At 37.7% G+C, this 20,613-nt stretch overlaps 1 protein-coding gene across 19 annotated transcripts in view; it reads left to right on the plus strand.

Moving 5' to 3' along the window:
• LOC121294400 (F-actin-monooxygenase MICAL2-like) overlaps window positions 1-20,613 on the plus strand; it is a 48,929-nt gene that overhangs the window by 20,688 nt on the left and 7,628 nt on the right. For 9 of the 19 annotated variants that reach the window (XR_005946783.1, XM_041218051.1, XM_041218046.1 and 6 more), the window contains exons 3-22: window positions 2,262-2,469; window positions 2,719-2,835; window positions 4,366-4,467; window positions 5,975-6,130; window positions 7,167-7,267; window positions 7,790-8,047; window positions 8,797-8,912; window positions 9,293-9,419; window positions 9,759-9,849; window positions 10,591-10,738; window positions 11,592-11,791; window positions 12,283-12,392; window positions 13,343-13,414; window positions 13,523-13,666; window positions 15,080-15,202; window positions 15,385-15,594; window positions 16,357-16,461; window positions 18,218-18,349; window positions 19,690-19,788; window positions 20,429-20,530. Coding sequence is in view for 18 of the 19 variants with exons in the window: in XM_041218051.1 (XP_041073985.1) it covers window positions 2,262-2,469; window positions 2,719-2,835; window positions 4,366-4,467; window positions 5,975-6,130; window positions 7,167-7,267; window positions 7,790-8,047; window positions 8,797-8,912; window positions 9,293-9,419; window positions 9,759-9,849; window positions 10,591-10,738; window positions 11,592-11,791; window positions 12,283-12,392; window positions 13,343-13,414; window positions 13,523-13,666; window positions 15,080-15,202; window positions 15,385-15,594; window positions 16,357-16,461; window positions 18,218-18,349; window positions 19,690-19,788; window positions 20,429-20,530 (2,721 nt within the window). In the remaining variant the exon portion in view is untranslated. Of the gene's footprint in view, window positions 1-2,261; window positions 2,470-2,718; window positions 2,836-4,365; window positions 4,468-5,974; window positions 6,131-7,166; window positions 7,268-7,789; window positions 8,048-8,796; window positions 8,913-9,292; window positions 9,420-9,758; window positions 9,850-10,590; window positions 10,739-11,591; window positions 11,792-12,282; window positions 12,393-13,342; window positions 13,415-13,522; window positions 13,667-15,079; window positions 15,203-15,384; window positions 15,595-16,356; window positions 16,462-18,217; window positions 18,350-19,689; window positions 19,789-20,428; window positions 20,531-20,613 lie in introns of those variants that run through there. The other 10 variants (XM_041218053.1, XM_041218056.1, XM_041218054.1 and 7 more) reach the window with 10 other exon arrangements.

Consider the following 20,613-nt stretch of genomic DNA (forward strand, 5'->3'; position numbering starts at 1 on the left):
AATTGAGGATGCAAATGGCCAGTTTCCTCAATGGCAGGGGTAGAGATTGCCATTCTAACATGGCGCGACTTTTACACATGCTTTACCAGCTATGAGTATTTCACACAGGAGAATCATTGCACAGTACAGATAACTGATATCATACAAGGTCCTGCTTGTGTACCTGTGAGGTAAACTAGTGCCTTTAGCCTACAAGGTTCTCAAAAAATTCTCAAAGTTCACTATCCTATTGATAGTACTTTTTAAGATATGATTTAAAAAGATTGCGTTGCATTTCTACAGACTTTGATCCTTGATCTTAAGCTTGATCAGCTTAAAAATGTCCCCAATGCAGCGAGCGTAATATTCAGCAGCCCTTTCCACAGCATCCAAAGGGAGAGTTTTCATAACACTAAAAAAAATGTGTCCTCCTGATTAATAAGATCAGACAACCATTGAAATGGGCAGAATGCAACAAGTTTTAATGGAATTAATTAACTCCTGTGAAAACCAAATCACAATCTTTATAAGTACAGAGGAATTGAAGCATTAAGTATCAGCTACATCTGCCAGGTTTTTCAGTTGTTGTTTTTTTTTTCGTGTACTTGGTTGACTACTAATCTACAACAAAAAAAATGACTAAAGCATTGCTTTATTTTATTACCAGTAACGCTGACCCAGGCCTTTTATGGTCTGACTTCTCTAACCACTGCTCACAGTGTTGTGAGTAACGCTGAGAAAGCAGAGCCCTGAATAGTTCAGTGCCCAGTGAGAGAAGAGCTTTTTTAACACACTGTGCAAACAGGATAAGATCCTGGACCAGAGCCTTGGAAACTGTGTTTGGTGAGCCGTAGGAATCCTCTACAGAAAATATCTTCAACAGCTTAAAACTTACCACCCATGAGTTCCCGTTTATTTTTCTGAAACATATTTGAATAGGAAATGGGGACTAACCAATTTTCTGTTCCTTTTAACTGTCTCAATATCATTGCTAATTGACCTTTCCAACAGGAACAAGGGGGCTACATTCAAACCACGTCCAACTCATACAGATTTTGTATAGAACAATGAATGTACGTCACAATCTGTCTTTGAGTTCCATGAATAATGAAACAGTCACGGTGAACAATCTGAACATCACAGAGTTGTTGCAGTCACATTAATAAAGAGAACAGCTTGAAATAAACACACTGTAACAATTAAAGTAAAAAAAAAACACTGTTTAACAGAGAACAGTTGCCTTTTAAAATATACACTGCCTGGTACCCAAAGGTAATGTATTTAGACACACTGTTTGGCATTATGGGTACAAAAGAGGGCATAAAGTTACAAATCCAGTTTATTCCAGTATCATCACTGAGTTGAATATTTCTCTTTTAGCTAAAAAAAAAAAAAAAAGTATGAATGTGAAGTTTGCTCTGAATAAAAAGATTATTACAGTAAATTGGTACCACTATCTAAAGTCAAATCAGTTACACATTTACAGTACATATGTATTACTTTACATGTAGTATCTGGTTTAATTCCACAAATAGCTTAACACAGTGGCCTAAAACTATTTATACCCATTGCCAGTCTTTAGTATTTTTTTTTTTTTCAAATAAAAAAAAATACTAAGCATGCAAAAAGGCCTGTGGTTTAACCGAAACAGCCATCCATCTTACTGAGCACAATAGCCTTCTTGTGCGTGACTCGAGCATGGTTAGATACTGAGATAATGCTTTTGAAGCATACTCTAATAATATCACCTAACTCTTAGCCGCACTCATTCACAGTGAAGTCATCGCCACCTCATAAATGTTCAGACTGGTTTGTTGACTGGGAATGGGTAAAAATGCATTTCTGGATGAAAGGATATCTGGAATTCTTTGATCATGCAAACCCCATGTCTAACATCCAATCACTGTCAAAAAGAACCTGAGATGTCAATTGTTTATATACAAAAGGAGCAGAGAACAGTCACTTAAAATAGGAAGCACTCTAAGGCTGTACATTATAATTGATTTAACATACAACAAATCAAATATAGTCAGTAATTACAGTATGGTACAGCATCTAGTTACAGCAATAACATGTTGATTCTTATAATCAGTACCATCACATTTCTCTGAATGATTGAGTCCTTTAATAGATTTAATAAGTTACCCTTAGCTGCAGCTCTTATGAACTTGGAATGAGTTCACTTAGAAGTTTATGTGGAATGGAATTTAAAATCCAGGCACTAATTGGAAACTGAGGAGTTTGCATGAAGATAATCATCTTGTCTTCTTTTTTATGGACAGTGTCTGATTATTGGAGGCGGGCCATGTGGGCTGCGCACTGCCATAGAACTTGCTCTTCTTGGCACCAAGGTGGTGGTGATAGAGAAGAGGGACACCTTCTCCAGGAACAACGTGCTGCACCTGTGGCCTTACACCATTCATGATCTCCGAGGACTCGGAGCCAAAAAGTTCTATGGAAAATTCTGTGCCGGGGCAATAGACCATATCAGTAAGTGCTCTCTGATAACAGTGGTTGATACAGCAGACTGTTCTTTCTGTCTGCATGGATATATGTAACATACTCCTTGTCTTTTATGGAAAATAAGCATGACGCAAAACAGACGTTATTTCTAACACCAATTTTTAACCTCTCGAGCAAAAAGGTTGAGTATTCAAATAAACACCATGGTAATGTGTTGTTTGAGAAGTCGTTTAGGTTATGGGGGGTTAATTAAGCATATATAAATCTCATTGTCAGGTATTCGGCAACTGCAGCTGATGCTGGTAAAAGTAGCTCTTATTGTCGGGGTAGAATTTCACGTCAACGTGGAGTTCGTGAAGCTCCTGGAACCACCTGAAGATCAAGAGAATCACGGTAAGGTTCGGTTCCGAGCTACCATGGTGAACCTCCTGTTTCAGTGTGTCCTTAAATTTTTCACAAAGGCGCGCCAGTGTAGAACAGGATACCTATCACCACAGTTTCCTTTCTTTTTTTCTTTATCCTCTTATTCCCTGAAGGCTTGTTTTCCTTGTTAAACATTTCATTGCTTGTCTCCTTCTACTATACTTTACTCAACTGTATGCTCCATTTATTACATTTGATAAAGTCAGGCAGTAGAGAGTGTGATGATAGTGTTAACAGTGCTGTTCTTTTTCTATGCTGCCCAGTGTCACTGAAGCATTCAGTCCCACAAGTCAACCTTACAAGTTACAGTAAATTGAGCCTCTGCAGTATATAAATAACCTTTTTCCTTAACAACAAAAAGTACACAACAATATGCTGGTAATGCTGGCGAAACACTGTGAACTTAGAAAAAAAATAGATGGTATCTTTATATGGAAGTACTTGTTAGTCCCAGTCCAAAACTATTATAATAGTTCCAAATGTAATTTCCTAGTTCTCATGCTGTGAAATATTTTGTTTTGTAGTGGTTGGCTTTGTGTTGAAAAATAACATCCAAACATTGCCATGGAAAAGGTGCCCTGTTAAAAAATACCTGCAGTTCTATTAACAAATTGACCCTTACTGGACTTAGAAGGCCAAACATTGTGATCCCACATGGAAACTCACTGTCTCTCTGTGCTGTGCTCCAGTCCCCACAGTGTTGACAGCAACAGCATGGGCCAATAAAAAATATTTCAACACATGTAACCAGATACCTGGGGGTTTGGCTATTTTTACATATTATTACTAAAACACATTTTGAATAACAAAGCCCAGTGCATTTATTTTGATCTTTTTTTGCTTGGAACATTATGTTCAGGGACTTTCAACCAATTTTCAAATACGGAGTGCTCTTTCTTTGGCTGTCTGTCAGCATACAAACTGCTTGTACGTCAGCAGGCAGATATAAATAAGAGTGCTTCCTAAGTGAGGTGACAGGAATTTTACTTGTCCTTTCTGTTAGTCATAGCTCTTGTTGAGTCAATCTGGATAAAATATCCTTCACATATTGCTTTTCAATGATAATATTACATTATTTGCATATAGATCACATCTGTGACCTTGTACAGTCAGATCATAGAAGTATATGTATTTTATTTACTATAGCAGTGAACTGGATTACAATGGATTCATATTGTGTTCTATTGTTTCTCGTCCTAATAACCTTTATTAAAAAGTCATATTGTTGGTCCTCTACTGTTTTTGTCACTGTGGTTCAATTTTAAGATGTGTCTCTGCATATTAAAAGTTGTCCATCTGTTTATTTTAAAAGGTGTTAAACACAGACAATAATATAGAACTTGAAGTGCTTTCACAACCAAATTATGTTGGGAACAGCACCACTCCCTGAGAGGACCAGACACACAAAATATTGACTGTTTCACCATTAGATCTAATGAGTATCACAGGTGAATGCACAGTGGAGCATTTATACAAAGAACGGGCCTGCCTGTATTGCAGGAACTGGCTGGAGAGCTGAAGTACGGCCAATGGATCACCCTGTTTCAGATTTCGAGTTTGATGTGGTTGTGGGGGCAGATGGACGGAGAAACACACTGGAAGGTAAGGAATGACGAGGACAATAAGGAAGACACAACGATGGAATCAAAACTTAGTAGTAAACCATTGCACTGCTTTGGTAAGCTGCAGCTTTTCTTAAATAAAAACTAATGCTTTCATCATTCAGTATTTTTAAGCATTACTAGTTGTTTTTTTTTCCTTTCAAAAAAAGTGGTACATATTCTCCTCTGGAGCGATAGGCTCCCTGTTGTTCCTCACCATTTATGGAAAGATTGCCCTCTTTCTTTCAATGCACATAAAAGGTTATGAATTTATAAAATCATGATTGACTCTGTAACTATTTCACGTGTAATTTCTGCAAACCGTGTATGATGTCATTGACTTTGCTTCTAATGATAGGTCTCGTGTTAAATGCATTGCCAAACTGTAAAACAAAGCCAACCACAAAGAATATGTAATGATTTGGCTGAGCATTGCAGGGCGCTCTGTTGTCAATGTCTTCATCCTTTTTTTACAATACAGATGTTGACCATAAAAATAAATAAATAAATAAAGTAAAACTGCATTCCTCTTAAATCAAAAACTTTGGATTGCCAAAAGGAATCATTTTGATCAGAGCGTTTTAATCTTAAATCGGGTGCTGAGTACTACATTATTTTCCATAAATGTCGAGAACACAGATTCATTATTAGCAGGATCACATATGGTACTCTTTTTGTAATTAATGTTACCCCTTTTTCTACCCAATTTGAAATGCCGTATTCGAATGTCACCTGCTGCAACCCATTTACGGAAATTCAACCAGTGACCCTCGTTCCCACTGTCTAGCTAATTGTTACTTTTTACCCCCTGAACATAAACAAAATATGTTAACAAGCTACTGAACCCAAGAGGGTAGGTCCTAGCTTAAGAAGTCTCTGGACCAGGCCAGTCCCCATCCGATTTGCTTCCCTAACCCCATGGTAGTGCAAAAGCCAATCAGCTCTCGCTGACTGTCTTTGAACGAGCGAATCTCCCTGCAAACAATGCTTTTAGTAGGTGAACTACTTGGGGTCCTGTATAGTGCCCTGGTTGTAATATAAACTTTACGTGACTAAATCCAAGAACCGATTTCCTGTTCAAAACTTAAGCACTCCAGGACAAAGCATGCAAGGGTTTTTCTCCTCCAGTTTATTGCCCTCAGGTGTTTTATTTTTACCGTACATTAAATCTGCTTTTTATCATTTTAAACCATATTAAAAAAAGGGTGGGTGAATATTCCTCCTTGTTCATTAAAAGTACAAGGAAGCATATTTTTATTTATTTATTTTTTTTTTTTTTTATGTATCGCCTAATTTAGAAACCCGTGCATTTAACAACCTGTTGAAACTTTCAGCTAGACCTAATGTGGTTGGTTTTGCTCAGTTGGTTACACAACCCCTATCTGTTAATGGCTAACCTTCACATCCCATCTGTGTAAATCACCCCAAATTATTTTCAGATAGGCTGGCAGACTGTCATGGGATTCTGAGCACAGCAGGGAGGTAGTAATCTTGTTCACTTTGTTCAGGTTTCAGAAGAAAAGAGTTCCGTGGAAAGTTGGCCATAGCAATCACTGCTAACTTTATTAATAGAAACACGACGGCCGAAGCCAAGGTAGAAGAAATTAGTGGTGTTGCTTTCATCTTCAACCAGAAATTCTTTTTGGATCTTAAAGAAGAAACAGGTGTGCTGCTAATTCCTTTCTGATAATTCCTCTATTGTATAAGAGAGTTAAGTTCTGAGTGTAAAAGACTCTAGAAGGAGGATGTTATACTTACAAGGGGGACTGATGTTGTCAAGTACAATTTGTCCTCCAGTTATAGCTATTGCATGATGTCTTGTTTGGTCTTTCTTTGTTTTAAGTTTCTTGTTTTTAGTTTAAAAAGTCAATGCCGTTCTCAATTTGTCTTGCATCCCAGCGACAGGATTTATACGTTTGTTTATCTGAACTGTTCTATGTTGTGTTATTGCAAGATAACAGGATTTGGAATACCAATGAAAGTGATTGGCAGAGAAATCCCAGCTGTCATGCAATGCTGTATATCCCAACTTTGTTGGAGAGGATTCCTTAAATTCACACAGATAGAATATGTGAGGTAGAAAGGAATTAGACTGTGAGTCCCAAGTATAACAGTCACATGAAGGGGAGCACTCAGGAATGTTTCACAGCACAAAGACTCTATGCTGACAGGGTTCATTAATGTCTTTTCTGTGTGATATGGAATGTCCACCCACTGCCTGCTTCTACAGGAGCCCAGAGTGAAAGAGTTAAACAGCGATTATCAGATTTAATGGGGTTCAAAGCAACAGTATCTTCAAAGCAACAGTTAACCCAAGAGTATCTGGAACTTTATGCAGTGTTATAGGTGTTGTAACACAAACTGTGCACTTGTGTTATTTTCAAATAAAGCAGTATTTATCTTATATGGTGCATTCATCAAATCAAACACGTTTTTGCTAATGCTTTTTCCCTGTTAAAAACCTAAGCGCTAATTAATCTACAGTGTGAGGATCAATTAAACGCCAGCTTTGAGATAGCTTTCTGTTGCAGTTCTGTTCATGTTACTATAGGTGTTTAGGACTGGCTCCCAGCCACTCAATAAGACATCTTCCCATTCAAGTCTACATCTAATTGGTTCATATATTTATAAGCATTCCTTAACAATTTGGACATGCAAGCTCTTTGTTTTGTTAAAGTGCTTTGTTGTTTGTGTTTTTAGGAATTGACCTGGAGAACATTGTATATTATAGAGATAACACTCATTACTTTGTAATGACAGCAAAAAAACAAAGCCTTCTGGACAAAGGGGTCATTATTCATGTAAGTTTAAATTCACATTCAATTATTGTATTATGCTCCACTGTGTATCACATGTATATTTGAAAAAACTGACTCCACTTAGACGTGTTCACAGCACCCATCAGGTCATTCTGAGCAGATACAAAATGGTTTAATTCTGGAGCAACACTGTAGGCAGCAATATAAATTAATTGTTATGTTTTTAAAACAAATTAAATAAAACTTGGTTTATGTGCAAAGTTAGCCGGATGTCACTGAAAGGCTGAGAAGCCGTCTCGATCAATGTCAAGAATTACAGATTGCTGCCAGCATTCCAGTCTGACAAGCAATTGCCGGAGCTGTCCCAATAACGAGATAATTGCAGTGTCAAAAACACTGCTGGAGGGGGGTGTGTATTTTGCATTGGACAACTGTTAATTTAATAGTCATCTTCAGTTTCCACACACAGTACTGCTGAAGTTTGTGTTTGTTTGTTTGTTGTTTTTCCATAGGTATTAATCGCTGTTTTGGAATAATCTTAAAATATCTGTTTCTGTTTATTAGGACTACATTGACACTGAGATGCTGCTCAGCAGCGAGAACGTGAATCAGGAAGCCCTGCTTTCATATGCACGAGAAGCAGCTGACTTTGGTACCAACTATCAGCTTCCGTCTCTGGACTTCGCAATAAATCACTACGGCCAGCCTGATGTAGCCATGTTTGATTTCACCAGCATGCACGCCTCTGAGAACGCAGCGCTGATCAGGGAGAGGCACGGCCATCAGCTGCTTGTAGCTCTGGTTGGAGACAGTTTACTGGAGGTTTGTGGGATCTCCATTGCTATTTAACTTCAAAAAAATATTTCTTGATGTATAATATTTTACATTTTCCACACACACACACACACAAACATGCTTTTACAGTACATTTAACATATCTTGACATTATTCTAGAATGTCACATGTTAGTCTTCTTTGACAAAAACAACGATTCATTGGCTGTACAATATGTTATAGAGATATGAAATGTTCTAGTAATGTATCTGTGAACCTGTCACTGTCAAAAGTAGAGTTTATCTGTGAACCCATCACTGTCAAAAGTACAGTTTAGACATCATCATGTGGCTTTGAAACCATTACATTTGTCTGACAGATTTTGAATAGAAGCACAAATGCAGACGATAACTAAATCCCACTGATGCACGTCATAAACAGACAGGAGGAAATCTGTATGCAAAAACAGCCTTACCTGTTTCAACAGGCTTCCATACTTAACATCTCAGGCTTCTTACCTAAAATATAATTGTCAGTTAAGTTAGAAAATACCAGCCACACTCTTGCTGCAGTCACGCCCACACCAGTCCTGATCAGAAGTATTGATCTTCATTCTCCTCATAGCCCCCCCTCCAGTTTTGAGCAAAAGCCAATTGACGACAAGGGGGAATGAGATGTTTTTTTGCAGTCTTTCCTTTTTTAGTGCTACTACATTTGCAGTGGGTCACAATTTGATATTAACATGCAATGTTCCAAATCCGTTCCCTCACAAACCAATCACTGCGATGTCTTTGTAGCCTTTCTGGCCCATGGGGACTGGTTGTGCTCGAGGCTTCCTGGCTGCCTTTGACACGGTGTGGATGGTGAGGAGCTGGGCTCAGGGTAGAGCTCCGCTGGAGATCCTGGCAGAGAGGTACAAAGTTTCAACGCTCACGTCTGTGCTGAATACTTGTATGGTTACACTGGTTTTCAGTTGTTATGAAGATCATTATAATATCCAATAATCACTATTGTTACCAATGCAAATCTAAATAACACCTCTTATATGGAGTTTAATCCTTTCCAGGCTGTTTAGGTTAGCTTGCACTGTACTTTCACCATTTGAGAAAATAAGGAAACATAATGTCTGATCAAATGCTCTCAGCAAGACAGGTTCCCCGTGCGGAGAACACACAATAAGGTTGTTTTCAGAGAACAAAACAGGAGAGGCATATTTTGAATATTTTGAGTTGTTTTTGGAGAACAAAAACAGAGAGGCTTATTTTAAATATTTGGAGCATCTATTCTTTTCAGAGAGAGTATTTACCGACTGCTGCCTCAGACAACCCCCGAAAACATCACAAAGAACTTTGACCAGTACACAATCGATCCAGTGACTCGATACCCAAACCTCAACTGCAGCTGCGTGCAACCTCTCCAGGTTAGTTATTGTAGATGTCAAACATTGACTAATATTATATAGACAGTGGAGGATAGAGTTGTTAATGGTAGGTGCAAGATAGTCAAATCAGTCTGTTTCACTGTGGAAAAGCCAAACAGAAATTACATTTCCTGAAGAGATTCATTTCCATTCCTAGTGCACAGAATTGCGGCAGAATTATTGATTTTATGGGTGTAATCCCACATGAAAGCAATTATTAGGTGTGAACCTGTTTTTATGTCTTGATTTGAGCTAGACCTCTTTCGGCAAGCCTCTTTGTGCAATGTGTGCAATGCATGGAACTAAATCTGTCTGCCTTAATTCTTCTCTGTATCTTAGGTACGCCACTTATACATTACCAGTGAATTGCAACTGTGTACCCTTGAAAGAGCATCTTCAGTCAGACGATCTGTTAATCTTTCACGACAGGGTAAGTCAAACTGAACAGGCAGAATTCATTTGATGGACTTTATTGTCTGGACAGAACACACCCACCCCCTCACGTCACTGCACTGTGGTTCTCTGGTGTGCTGGAGATACAGAATAAATACAGACATGCAGAAAGCGTAAGAAATTATTGCTGCTGTCTACTAATTCAGTTTAAGAGGAGTTGATTATTTTTATCATTATGTTATACACATCATTAGTATCAAACCACAGGGTTGTTGGTTTGATACTAAGTGGATATCTTACTAATATAAAGAAAGGGAGTGGCTGACCCAACTCTGGAATCACTTTCCAATGCAGTAAAATAAATCTTTCTGATATTTGTGTTCATGCATTTGTTGTTTCTGTAAAGCATTAGAAGGGCTACATCACCAGTCCTGGGTATAAGGCATTCTTAGGACTGGGATTTTACAATTGGATAATCAGCATTCCACATGTAATGTCATTAAAAATCCATCTTTCATGGCCACCCAACACCTCTCCAAATCATAAAGTGATTCTGAACGCTGTATTTCCTTGGGGAGTGTACTTGTCATTGGTAACGAGAAGTATCAAAATGTACCTACACTTGGTGATGCTGCTTTAGGGAATTATCATGTAATAAACAACAGATAACTCCACAGTCTGCTGATGAGTTCCATAATTACATATATATGTACGTTTACACGCTGGTAACAGTGTGAACAATATTGGCCATTTATGTATTTTTATTTGTTTGCTGTAGAATCTGAAATTCGACCCAACAGGCTTTTGACTTGGTGCCAGAAGCAGACGGAGAGCTACAAGAATGTTCATGTATCTGACCTCACCACCTCATGGAGGAGCGGCCTGGCACTGTGTGCTCTTATACACCACTTTCGACCTGACCTTCTGTAAGATACAAAGCTGCAGATTGGGTTACATGTGCCTTTGTAATATTTAGCTGTTCAGGGCTTACTTGCTAATTAAATGAGCTCAAAGATGTTCCTATAAAGAAATGATGTATTCGTGATCCATTCCAGCCTTGTCCACCTGAACCGCCACTTATTATTATAAAGTTTTTGTATTATTTTTTATATAAAAATTACATTTTCGAGGCATTAAATATGTTTTATCAATAAGACTGTAAAACTTCTGTTTAGTTAACGTGGAACTACTGTAACTTCACAATTATTCATTCAGTCAAGTTTATTTAGATGCATCGTTGTAGATGTTCATGTAATTACTTTACTAGTTACTGTATTCAGTGAGTCAGTCGGCCACCAATCTCTTTATTTTTATCAGTCCCATATCAATCTGTGTCTCTGTTTGAGGAGAGAGAGAGAGAGAGAGAGAGAGAGAGAGAGAGAGAGAGAGAGAGAGAGAGATCGAGATCTACAAGTTTGTCTTACACATGCTGTTCTTGTCTAGGAAGATTTTGCTGAAATATTTAACATACCATGAGTCATTCATGTCATTCCACAGGAAGATGAGATAACAATATGTGCCTGAAAGCATTTAGTCTCTACCCTTCCAGCAGTACTTTCTCAGCTAATGAAAGAGTGTACATTTCAACTGAGGGGGAAAAGGCAGTTTCGATAGCTTTTCTATGCTCTAGTTCACACTCCAGATTAATGCAAAAAGATTTGATGGTCTTCCGGAGCTGTATTTTCCCAGGCGTCATTCCTGTCTGTCAAGAAGGGTTACTTATGTATGGCTAATTTGCATTCCCAGTCCTGATGGCTTTGTCTGCTCTTTGTTCTGCAGTGACTTTGATTGTCTCAATGAGGAAGATGTGGACAAAAACAACCAGCTGGCGTTCGACATGGCAGAGCGGGAGTTTGGTATTCCTCCAGTCACGACTGGAAAAGAGATGGCAGCTGACAGCGAGCCTGACAAGCTGAGCATGGTCATGTACCTCTCCAAGTTCTACGAGCTCTTCCGAGGGGCACCACTTTCTGCAGCTGGTAAGCACCTCTTCTTATTACCAGTAGTCAAAACAGAACAGTATCTTCTATATGACTGTTGTGTCTGCTTTGAATTCAGTATCGGTTATAAAATGCATTTCACAATTATGGACCGGAATACAAATGTAATACCATAAAGAACACGTTCGAATTTATTAACCTTTCGCAGCAACGAGCATGTCAGTTTTTTAGTTGTGTTATGACTGAATGAATACACCCATACCTTGAACTAATGAAACTAGATGTTACAGTTTTTTCAGTATGCTCATGCACAGTATAGATGCCAAACAAATTATGCAGTGCTTTGCATAGATGACTCTAGAGTAAAGAGTAGAGTAAGGATATACGGAAATCTTTTTGCTCAATAGACAAAAGTCAATAATTATTGTCTTCATAATTCAAAGAGTTATGTTTGTTATGTAACACCTATGCAGTGATAGTCTGCTAATCTTCTGGTTTTAAATATTTATGTATTTGTTTTTTTTTTACAGCAAACTTAAGGAGAGAAATTGGCAAGAGTAATGAAGTTGCTTCAGGGAAGTCAGCAAACCCTCTTTATAACTTCCATAATTTAACTCTGCCAAGAAAACGAACACCAAAGGTACAGCAACACCGGATCCACACAGTCACATTTATGTGCTAGGAACATCATTTTAGATCCATTTTAAGCATCAGGGATGCAGAGTGACAATTCTATGATCCATACTAAAACATTAAAAGCTATCTAAATATTAATTGCGCCACTGCATATGGCTTCTTCTGTATCCTGAAAAACATATCACAATGCACTTTAAAATATAATAACCTCAGACATACTGTATGAATAATTATAGAGTTATATGTTGGCTCGTGCAAACGAAAGCCGACCAAAAGGTCACTGGTAAACTGCACTTTCAAGATTCATTACCCTAGGAAATGAAGTGGTTTGTTAAACCAGTTCAAGTTGTAGGCAGTTTTCAAAAATAATAAAATCTGCTCTCATATTTTTCTAGTGAACGGGCAGGGTTTTTCCATATAGGATCCTGCAGTATGTAATGTAATCACCTTCTTTGGGTAAACCTATACTCTAGAAATATTTTTTAAAAGCAGTGGGGATTATTTAAGTAAACATTAGCGTGCAGAGAACAAAAGAGTTGCTGTATCAAGATACACAAGCAAATCCTTTGAACATTAGCTGATACGTTTCGCTAGTGCCTTCATCAGTGTAAAGCTAATACAGTACATCTCCAGCCTTGTATCTGTGTCCTTTTAATCACTGTCACACAATGAGGGCAGTAAGATCTGTATCTTAACCAAAGAGCATGTATGACTCACTGTCTGATCTTACAATGCTTTATCAAATTGAATCCCTAGCTGAATAATGGAAAAGACCTGAATCTCAATAGATCTTTTTTTCTTGGTAACCGCAAGGCTTTCCACAGAATTGTTCACCTTCAAACTGTCATAACACGCTTATACGAAATTGAAATCCAATATTCTACCCTCTGTTTTAAAAATGACAGTGTGCTAGTCTCTGTAATGTTGTTTGCAGCATCAATTCTTTTATTTCAGGATGACAAAAAAGTGGAAGAAAATGACGCTATGAGCAAAAGAAGGAGGAAGGGATTCAGTCATTTGGAGGAGGTTAGTTTAAAGCATAAAAAAGTTATTTTGTTAAAAGTATTTTCAAAGCATCTTTCTCACAGAATAAGATGTGCAAGTTGCTAAAAGTGTTTTTTCGAATTGATGCAGGCTTCAAACTTCTCCAGTCAAAGTTCTGGGATTGAAGGTGGAGAGGCAAAGGATGGTGGGAATCTAAACAAAGTCAAATCAATGGCTTCTCAACTGCTGGCCAAGTTTGAAGAGAATGCGCCCAGCTCGTCCCTACGGAGAAAAGTAAGAAACACCACTATTGTCAGATTCTAAGCATCTTAAATTGGCAACTGAACTAAAGCCTGGACAACATATGCAACAGTTTTTTTATTCTTCTACACAATTCAGTGAGTAAACATATGGAATACAAATAGGAAAACAGTTACTGAAGGGGCTTATAATCTGCAGCTGAGGCCCTGTGCCCTTCAGTATTAAGGCTGTATTTATAAAGCATTAGCACCACTAAATACCTAGTAGTCCTATGCAACTGATTGCATGCTAATCCTTGAATACTGCCCTTTGTGTTTAAAATTCCAAGATATGGTTTATACAGTAAAGAGTTATTTTCATTGTTCCTGTTGTCCAGCTTAGAAACCCAAGAGCTTATTTGGTTACTGGACTACAGGATGCTGGAACCTAATTTCTTTCAATAGTCCAGAGTTCAAGAAGCTCTTTTAAACAGTTGGTTTAACCCTTTAAGGCATACAAAGAAACTCAGACGAGTCTTCTTCAATGTCTTCAAAAAACTGGTTTTTTTTAGCACAAGTTGTACCAACATAAACGTTCATATCAATCCAATTCAGTAACTGAACAGTCATCTTTAAGGAGCCGCTTGGTAAAAAAAACCCTCTGTTTTTCTAGCTTTTTATCAAAGCTAAACACGTCTATAAAGTAATACACTGTGTAGTAGAAATGGTGTGAATGCCATTGTTGTTACCATGATAAGGAAAGCTGGCCAGGCATTCCAATGATGGTTACTTGTTGTTTATGCTTAGAAGTGATGCCAGATTCTTAGAGCTGCTTTATTTCCCTCATCTAGTACAGTCAGTATTATGGGATTTGCCCTTGGATTTTATTGAGTTGAACAAACCACAGTGGGATACAGTAATCATACTTAAATGTTTAATATAGCAAACATATGTCTCTACTTTACTGATGCAAGTTTGGACTATCTGCATCTGTCTGGCAATATGAATGAGGGGGGGGGGGTTTGTCTGATTCATTAACTAAATGAAACCTTCTACACTAAATAATACCATTTTGTATCTAGCTATTATGAAATATGGTTAAAATAAGGAGCTTATTGAGGTTCTGTGGGATTGGGAAAATAAGTCAGTTTAGTTACCTCTCTTGACACAGAAATGATGTTGAATACATTGATTGCATAATGACCCATCTCTACATCAGCAGGATAACATACAAGTTTAGATGCTTTCTCGTAGTTATTATTTTGTAGTGTCTAAGTAGCATGGTAAGAAATATATAGCCAGTGTTTTTGTTGTCCTACAGAGAAACAATAACTATGCATTTGTGGATTTTGCTTACATACTTCTATTACTGCCTTTCTTCTTCCCCTTTTCTCTTTTTCAACACTTCCTTGAACTTTCTCCTAACAACCGCTGTGGTGTCCTGACTATAACTGCTGTACTTTTAAAGACTGAGTCTGGTTCAAATGCTACCAAAGCACCAAGGCCTCCTTCTCTTGATATGTCAGAGAGTCCCCGATTCGCCAAACCTATGGACCAAAACCCTGTCCCTGCTATTCCACCAAAAAGGCAGGTATGGGTGTGTAGTAGTAACCAATATCAATACAGATTAGAAGCACAATTAGATTCTAAAATCTACTAACATTCTAATGTTATTATCAGATACATAAAACATGGATAGAATTGCAATGCAACTTAGTCCGATCAAAGTACATTTCTTACTGATGGAAAGTCACATTTTCTGTATATTTCTAGTTTCAGTCTCCAGCCAGTGCTCAGTATGTGGTAAACAGAACAATTGAGCCATTGCACTGCACTGAGTACATTCCCAGGAAACCTAAACAAGCTGATAAAACAGACGAGCAGGCAGAGAGCACAGGCCACTCGGCTTCTCACCGCTCCACTGTCTTAGCCGTGTCAGGAATGCTACAACGCCTTCAGCGGCTTGAGGATCACATCAATCAGGTGACCAGCTGCACGTTTTCCTTTTCCCTTTTTCTTACTTATACCTCTGTTTCTTTATTGTTTGACTATGTTTCTAAACTTAGATCATCTTGATAGCACCAAACCTGACAATAGAAGAATGTAAAACTGGTTCATTCAAATTAATGTATTGGGTTAGAGAAATAAAATTAAAAAAAAAAAACATTGCCAATGTACATCTGCTTCACACAGACCTCCCTGCCTACCCCCAGCTCCCTTCCTCCTGGGCCTAAAACTGTCTCCATAGGTATTGTATAAAGAAGCAGCTCAAATCAATTCAAATTTGACAGCCAGGAATTAAAATTAATGCATATGATTTCAATGCACTAAGCCACCTCTCTCACCGCAAAGAACCTCAATTGGGAGTAAAAAAGAGTCAGTACTGAGTTACACTAAGAAGTCACATCAAGTTCGTTATGGTATAAAAGGCCGGACTTCTACATGTGTAAACTGGACCTGATCCCTGCAGCCTATTTGTGTCTATCAGAGTGGTAGTTCCATAGTGACACTTTTCTGTAGAGTCAACTGGGAATTTGTTTGCTTAGCTTTTGTTGTCAGATTGATAATAATAATAATAATAATAATAATAATAATAATAATAATAATAGGTAATATTATAGCCTGTACGTACAGTAAAATAAGAATAAATAGGTATGCCCATTCATTCTCAGAGGAATGGTTTTCTGGTTTTCATTTTCTTGCTTTGTAAAACCTGCTTTCTTCTTTGCTGTTCACATCTTGCAGAGGAGATCTCAGTCTCTGTCAGCTAGGGAGTTTCACAAAAAGAACATAAAGGAGAAGGCAGCCCATCTTTGTTCATTATTTGGGTACATGGCTTTCCAACCTGAGGTGACTATCTGGTGCCCTCCTGCTTGAGTCACTCACTCCCACTCATGTGTGATTTATCTTCCCTTACAAAAGTTTACCACACCATACCATGCTAAAAACATAAAGAAGTGTTGTGAATCTTTGTAAAAACATGGTATAGCCAATATAACCACAGTTAATCATAGTAGCATGATAAACTGCAAAATGTACATGGAAATTGTCCAGGGTAAACTTGTTTAAGAGTTATTCATGTGTTGCATGTTTTCGTGATTTGTGTTCTGTAAAGAATACATTACAGTGTGGAGCCAGCAGGTAACAACTTACCGTATTTGCTAGCGTATAAGTCGAGAAATTTAACCCCAAAACACAATCCTGAAGTTGGGGGGGGGTCGACTAGTACATGAGCAAAACCCCCCTTATGTCAGCAAACATTTAATGTCTGCAAAAGTCATGGCCTGTGTGTGGTTACTGCAATCCCTGTCTGTACCTAGCATGCATTCAGTATGCAAGGCAAGTTCACATACAGTACTTAACCACGCACCTACCTTTGCACCGCCCCCCCTCCGCCGCCGCTGCTGCTGTACACGCTAGATTTTGTATTTATAAAAGTTGACAGGTATGTAATAATAATAATAATAATAATAATAATAATAATAAATAATAATAATAATAATAACATTACCTTTTCAATTGCTTATATATAAAAAATGAATCCCAGGTTTGTTCACATCCAGAGCTGTCACGTAAAACACAGACACAGCTGTACAGCCAGACCACCCCACCCCCACATTCCATTGAAATACATACTTCCATGTGGGCTAAGAAGGAACTGGAGGTGGCGCTTGTATACTAAAATAATACTATTGTAGGCTATACAAAAATAATAAATAAACATGGACGAGGTTCTAGGTAGAAGCGCTTGTAACATTTTTTTTTTTTTTTTTGCAAATCTGACGCTCAAACACCGTCAGGATATCTAATACATATATTTAGGAAAACTAACACCTGAAGTGCACTCTAACAACAGTTTCAATTTCAGGAGTTACTTCTTGTTTACTGTTACACTAGTCTTACCATCTCTGTTTCAATAACAAATAAACAAAAAAAAAATTATACCCGGATCTCGCCCTCATAATGGGGGGCTCGACTTTTACACAAGGTCAACTTTTACTCAAGCGAATACGGTAGTTGTAGGACTTTTTATAAACTGTGATATTTAATTTAAATGATGGGATTTTTAACACCACCTAATAAGGGGAAGTGGAAATCCAGCCCACGGTGACGTTAGCATTGGTTTACTCAGGAAAAAACCTGCATTTCTGTCATCTGAGATATGGATATGATCACAGTATATAGCTTGCTGTACAAAATTGAATCTCCATTGTAGAGTTCTTACAATACTGAGAAGTATGTTCTCCCACTAGCTTAAAACATTCACCTCATCAGTGAACAAACACAGAGCCAAGTTAGAAGTGGTCTGAGGTTCAATAAAAGACTTAAGTACCAGAAGATCAAGTGGCATAAAAAGTCTCTATATGGAGAACATTTAGACCTTGTTTGGGCATGATGGTTTGTTTATGGTACTAACGTGTGGATAGTCTAGGCTTTAACTGACTGACAGCCATTCTGGTTTTGAATAGGACTTTTCTTTATCTTGTCAGTGTGATTTTCTACTTTCCTCCTTCATACATAATTTAGTCTAACTGTTTGCTTTCACAATTCTCTCTGTTGATGGTACATTCCTGACTCATTGGCAACGTGCATGTGCTCCATACAGACTGCCCAGCCTGCCCCCAACTCCCCCTCTCCTGGACCCAAAGCTGTCTCCACCTGCCCTTCCTTTTACTCCTCTGCTGCTGCCAGTCTTACATCTCCTGTAAAACCTTCATCTCCTAAACCGGCTCCACAGGTAGTGTACTGTATAAACAACCACGACTTCACATGCTCAGTTACAAGGTATTCAATTGAATGTGATTGCAGCTTTCATTCACCACATATTAAAATAGTTTATCCACTTCATGCCTGCAGGCCAACACAGACACATCCCAATAGGGCGAGGACTAACACAAAGAGACACCTAAATATTTCATAATCAATAAGATATCATAACAATGCAACAATACAATAATTCCAAGTATTTTTAACAGTGGGTTAAAGAAAGTTCTCAGTTTGCGTGCCTTGCGTGAAGTTTGCATGCATTTTACTGGTTGCAAAGAATCTCAGTCATTAGGGGAAGCATCTTATTGGTTACTGGGGGGAAAAAAGCTATGAAGGGCGTCCCTGGTGACAGAGATACAGGAAGGATGCTACTGTAAATTATAATTTTAGAAAGCTCTTTAATTGTACTGCAATTTTGGAATTATCGTTAATTTTAGTATCATTTAAAAGCACTCGTGTTACACTTTAGGCTTTTATGTCTAGCTTGAGAACTGCTTATCCAGTGTCATTTATCGAGAGTTTTAATTTAGGAGCGCTGTTAAATTATGATTTTGAAGCCCTCAAGTTTCTGGGATCAGCTGAGATGTCAGGGGGTAGATTCCGAGGTCTGAAGGATGTACAGCAAATGCTTCACATCTTATGACAACTGTGATACTGTGTGTCCCGTTTCGTTTATTTTATTAATCCATGTTCTCATGTTTCTTTCTAAACTGTGTCTCCATTTCCTTTTCTACTTCTGCCTGAAATTGACTTACTAACGTAACCCAGGACCTAGATAAGCTGTCCATTAGAAAGGAAAAGCCACTTGAACAATTGAAAAATGGAAATTTGGTGGCTGCCCTATAATCAGCACTTGTGTGCCTTGCCTGGTACTATGTTTAGTTCCTGCTGCAACTTCCATAAACTATATAATTTTTTTTTTTTTTTTTTTTTTTTTTTACCTATGTTTAAACACATTTGTTTTTATGTTAATTATAAAAAAAATGTAAATAGTGGTACATATATGAAAGTTGCATAAATTATACTTTTTTATTATGATTTAAAAATCATATATTTTTTACTAAATCTGTAAATTAATATGCTATATTTTTTAAAATGTATTTAAACATACATGTCTATAAAAGGTATAATCTCAAAATATATCAGATAAAAATGTTCTATCTTTTTTCATTTATTAACCCACATATGTGTTGTTTACCTTTTTACTAACTAAGAGAAATTCCTAAAGTTTAGAATCTTCCACTTGCATTTTCTGTTCTTATGCTTCACTGAATTCGAACCTGTTGTTGTCTCTTTTTTCTTTAACTGTAGTGCGTTGCAAACGTTACTCCTCATGTACTCTTTCACAACCGCTATTTTGAAAACAAAGAAACGAAACACACTGAACCCATACATACTTCATCAGGCCAGGTATTTTTGAAGGAGCAAGGCATGCTTTTGTGTAACACTTGCATCCATTAACAAGTCTACTATATTATTATTTTTGTGCAGTGATTATTCATTAGAGTGACAATTCTCATTCACTGTGCTTGTGTAGTTCAGTTTGTGACTGCAAACATTTCTGAGAGCAACATTTTGTTTTTAACTGAAGGAATATGTTACAAAATAACGATAGCTGCTTGTTTTTGTGCATTATTACACAGATGGAATAGTTTGCATTGTATTGATGAGGACTGATAGTGTTCTACAAGACTTACCTGCTTGTTTGACCTGCACGTTTATCAGTCTGTTGCACAATAAGGGGCATGTTGTCAAAGCCTTTACTCTGGTCTGTAATTAACTCTTAAAAGGACAAAAAGTTACTCTTACACATTGAGAAACAAAACTGCCAATATGCTTCTGATAACGTTTATGCAGTTTTCCCTGTCAATCAGTGTTGTTTTTATTGGAGAATGTTAACTGTCCTGGGTTTTCTAGTTCTGGGTGTATGTATTTTGAACCTGTTAAGCTTCCTCTTAACTGATTTCTATGCTTACTTTGTAAAACCTTTTTCCATTCTGCCTCTCTTACTTTCCCTGTTCTTTCCACTCTTTTCTCCTCTGCCTGCTAGATGACTGTGGGGAAGGTTTCCTCTGTCATAGGATCTATGGCTGAGGTATTAGTCACTCTCTATGAGAATGACCACAGACCCAAATCTCATTCTTCTTCACCGGTAAGCCTTATGATCATATGCATTTCAAGGATTATGCTAGCAAAATTAGGAGCGTCTTTATCAAAGCATTAAAAAGCTTTAAT

Source organism: Polyodon spathula, chromosome 19, assembly GCF_017654505.1.
Source record: "Polyodon spathula isolate WHYD16114869_AA chromosome 19, ASM1765450v1, whole genome shotgun sequence".
In the NCBI taxonomy this organism is placed as follows: Eukaryota; Metazoa; Chordata; class Actinopteri; order Acipenseriformes; family Polyodontidae; genus Polyodon; species Polyodon spathula.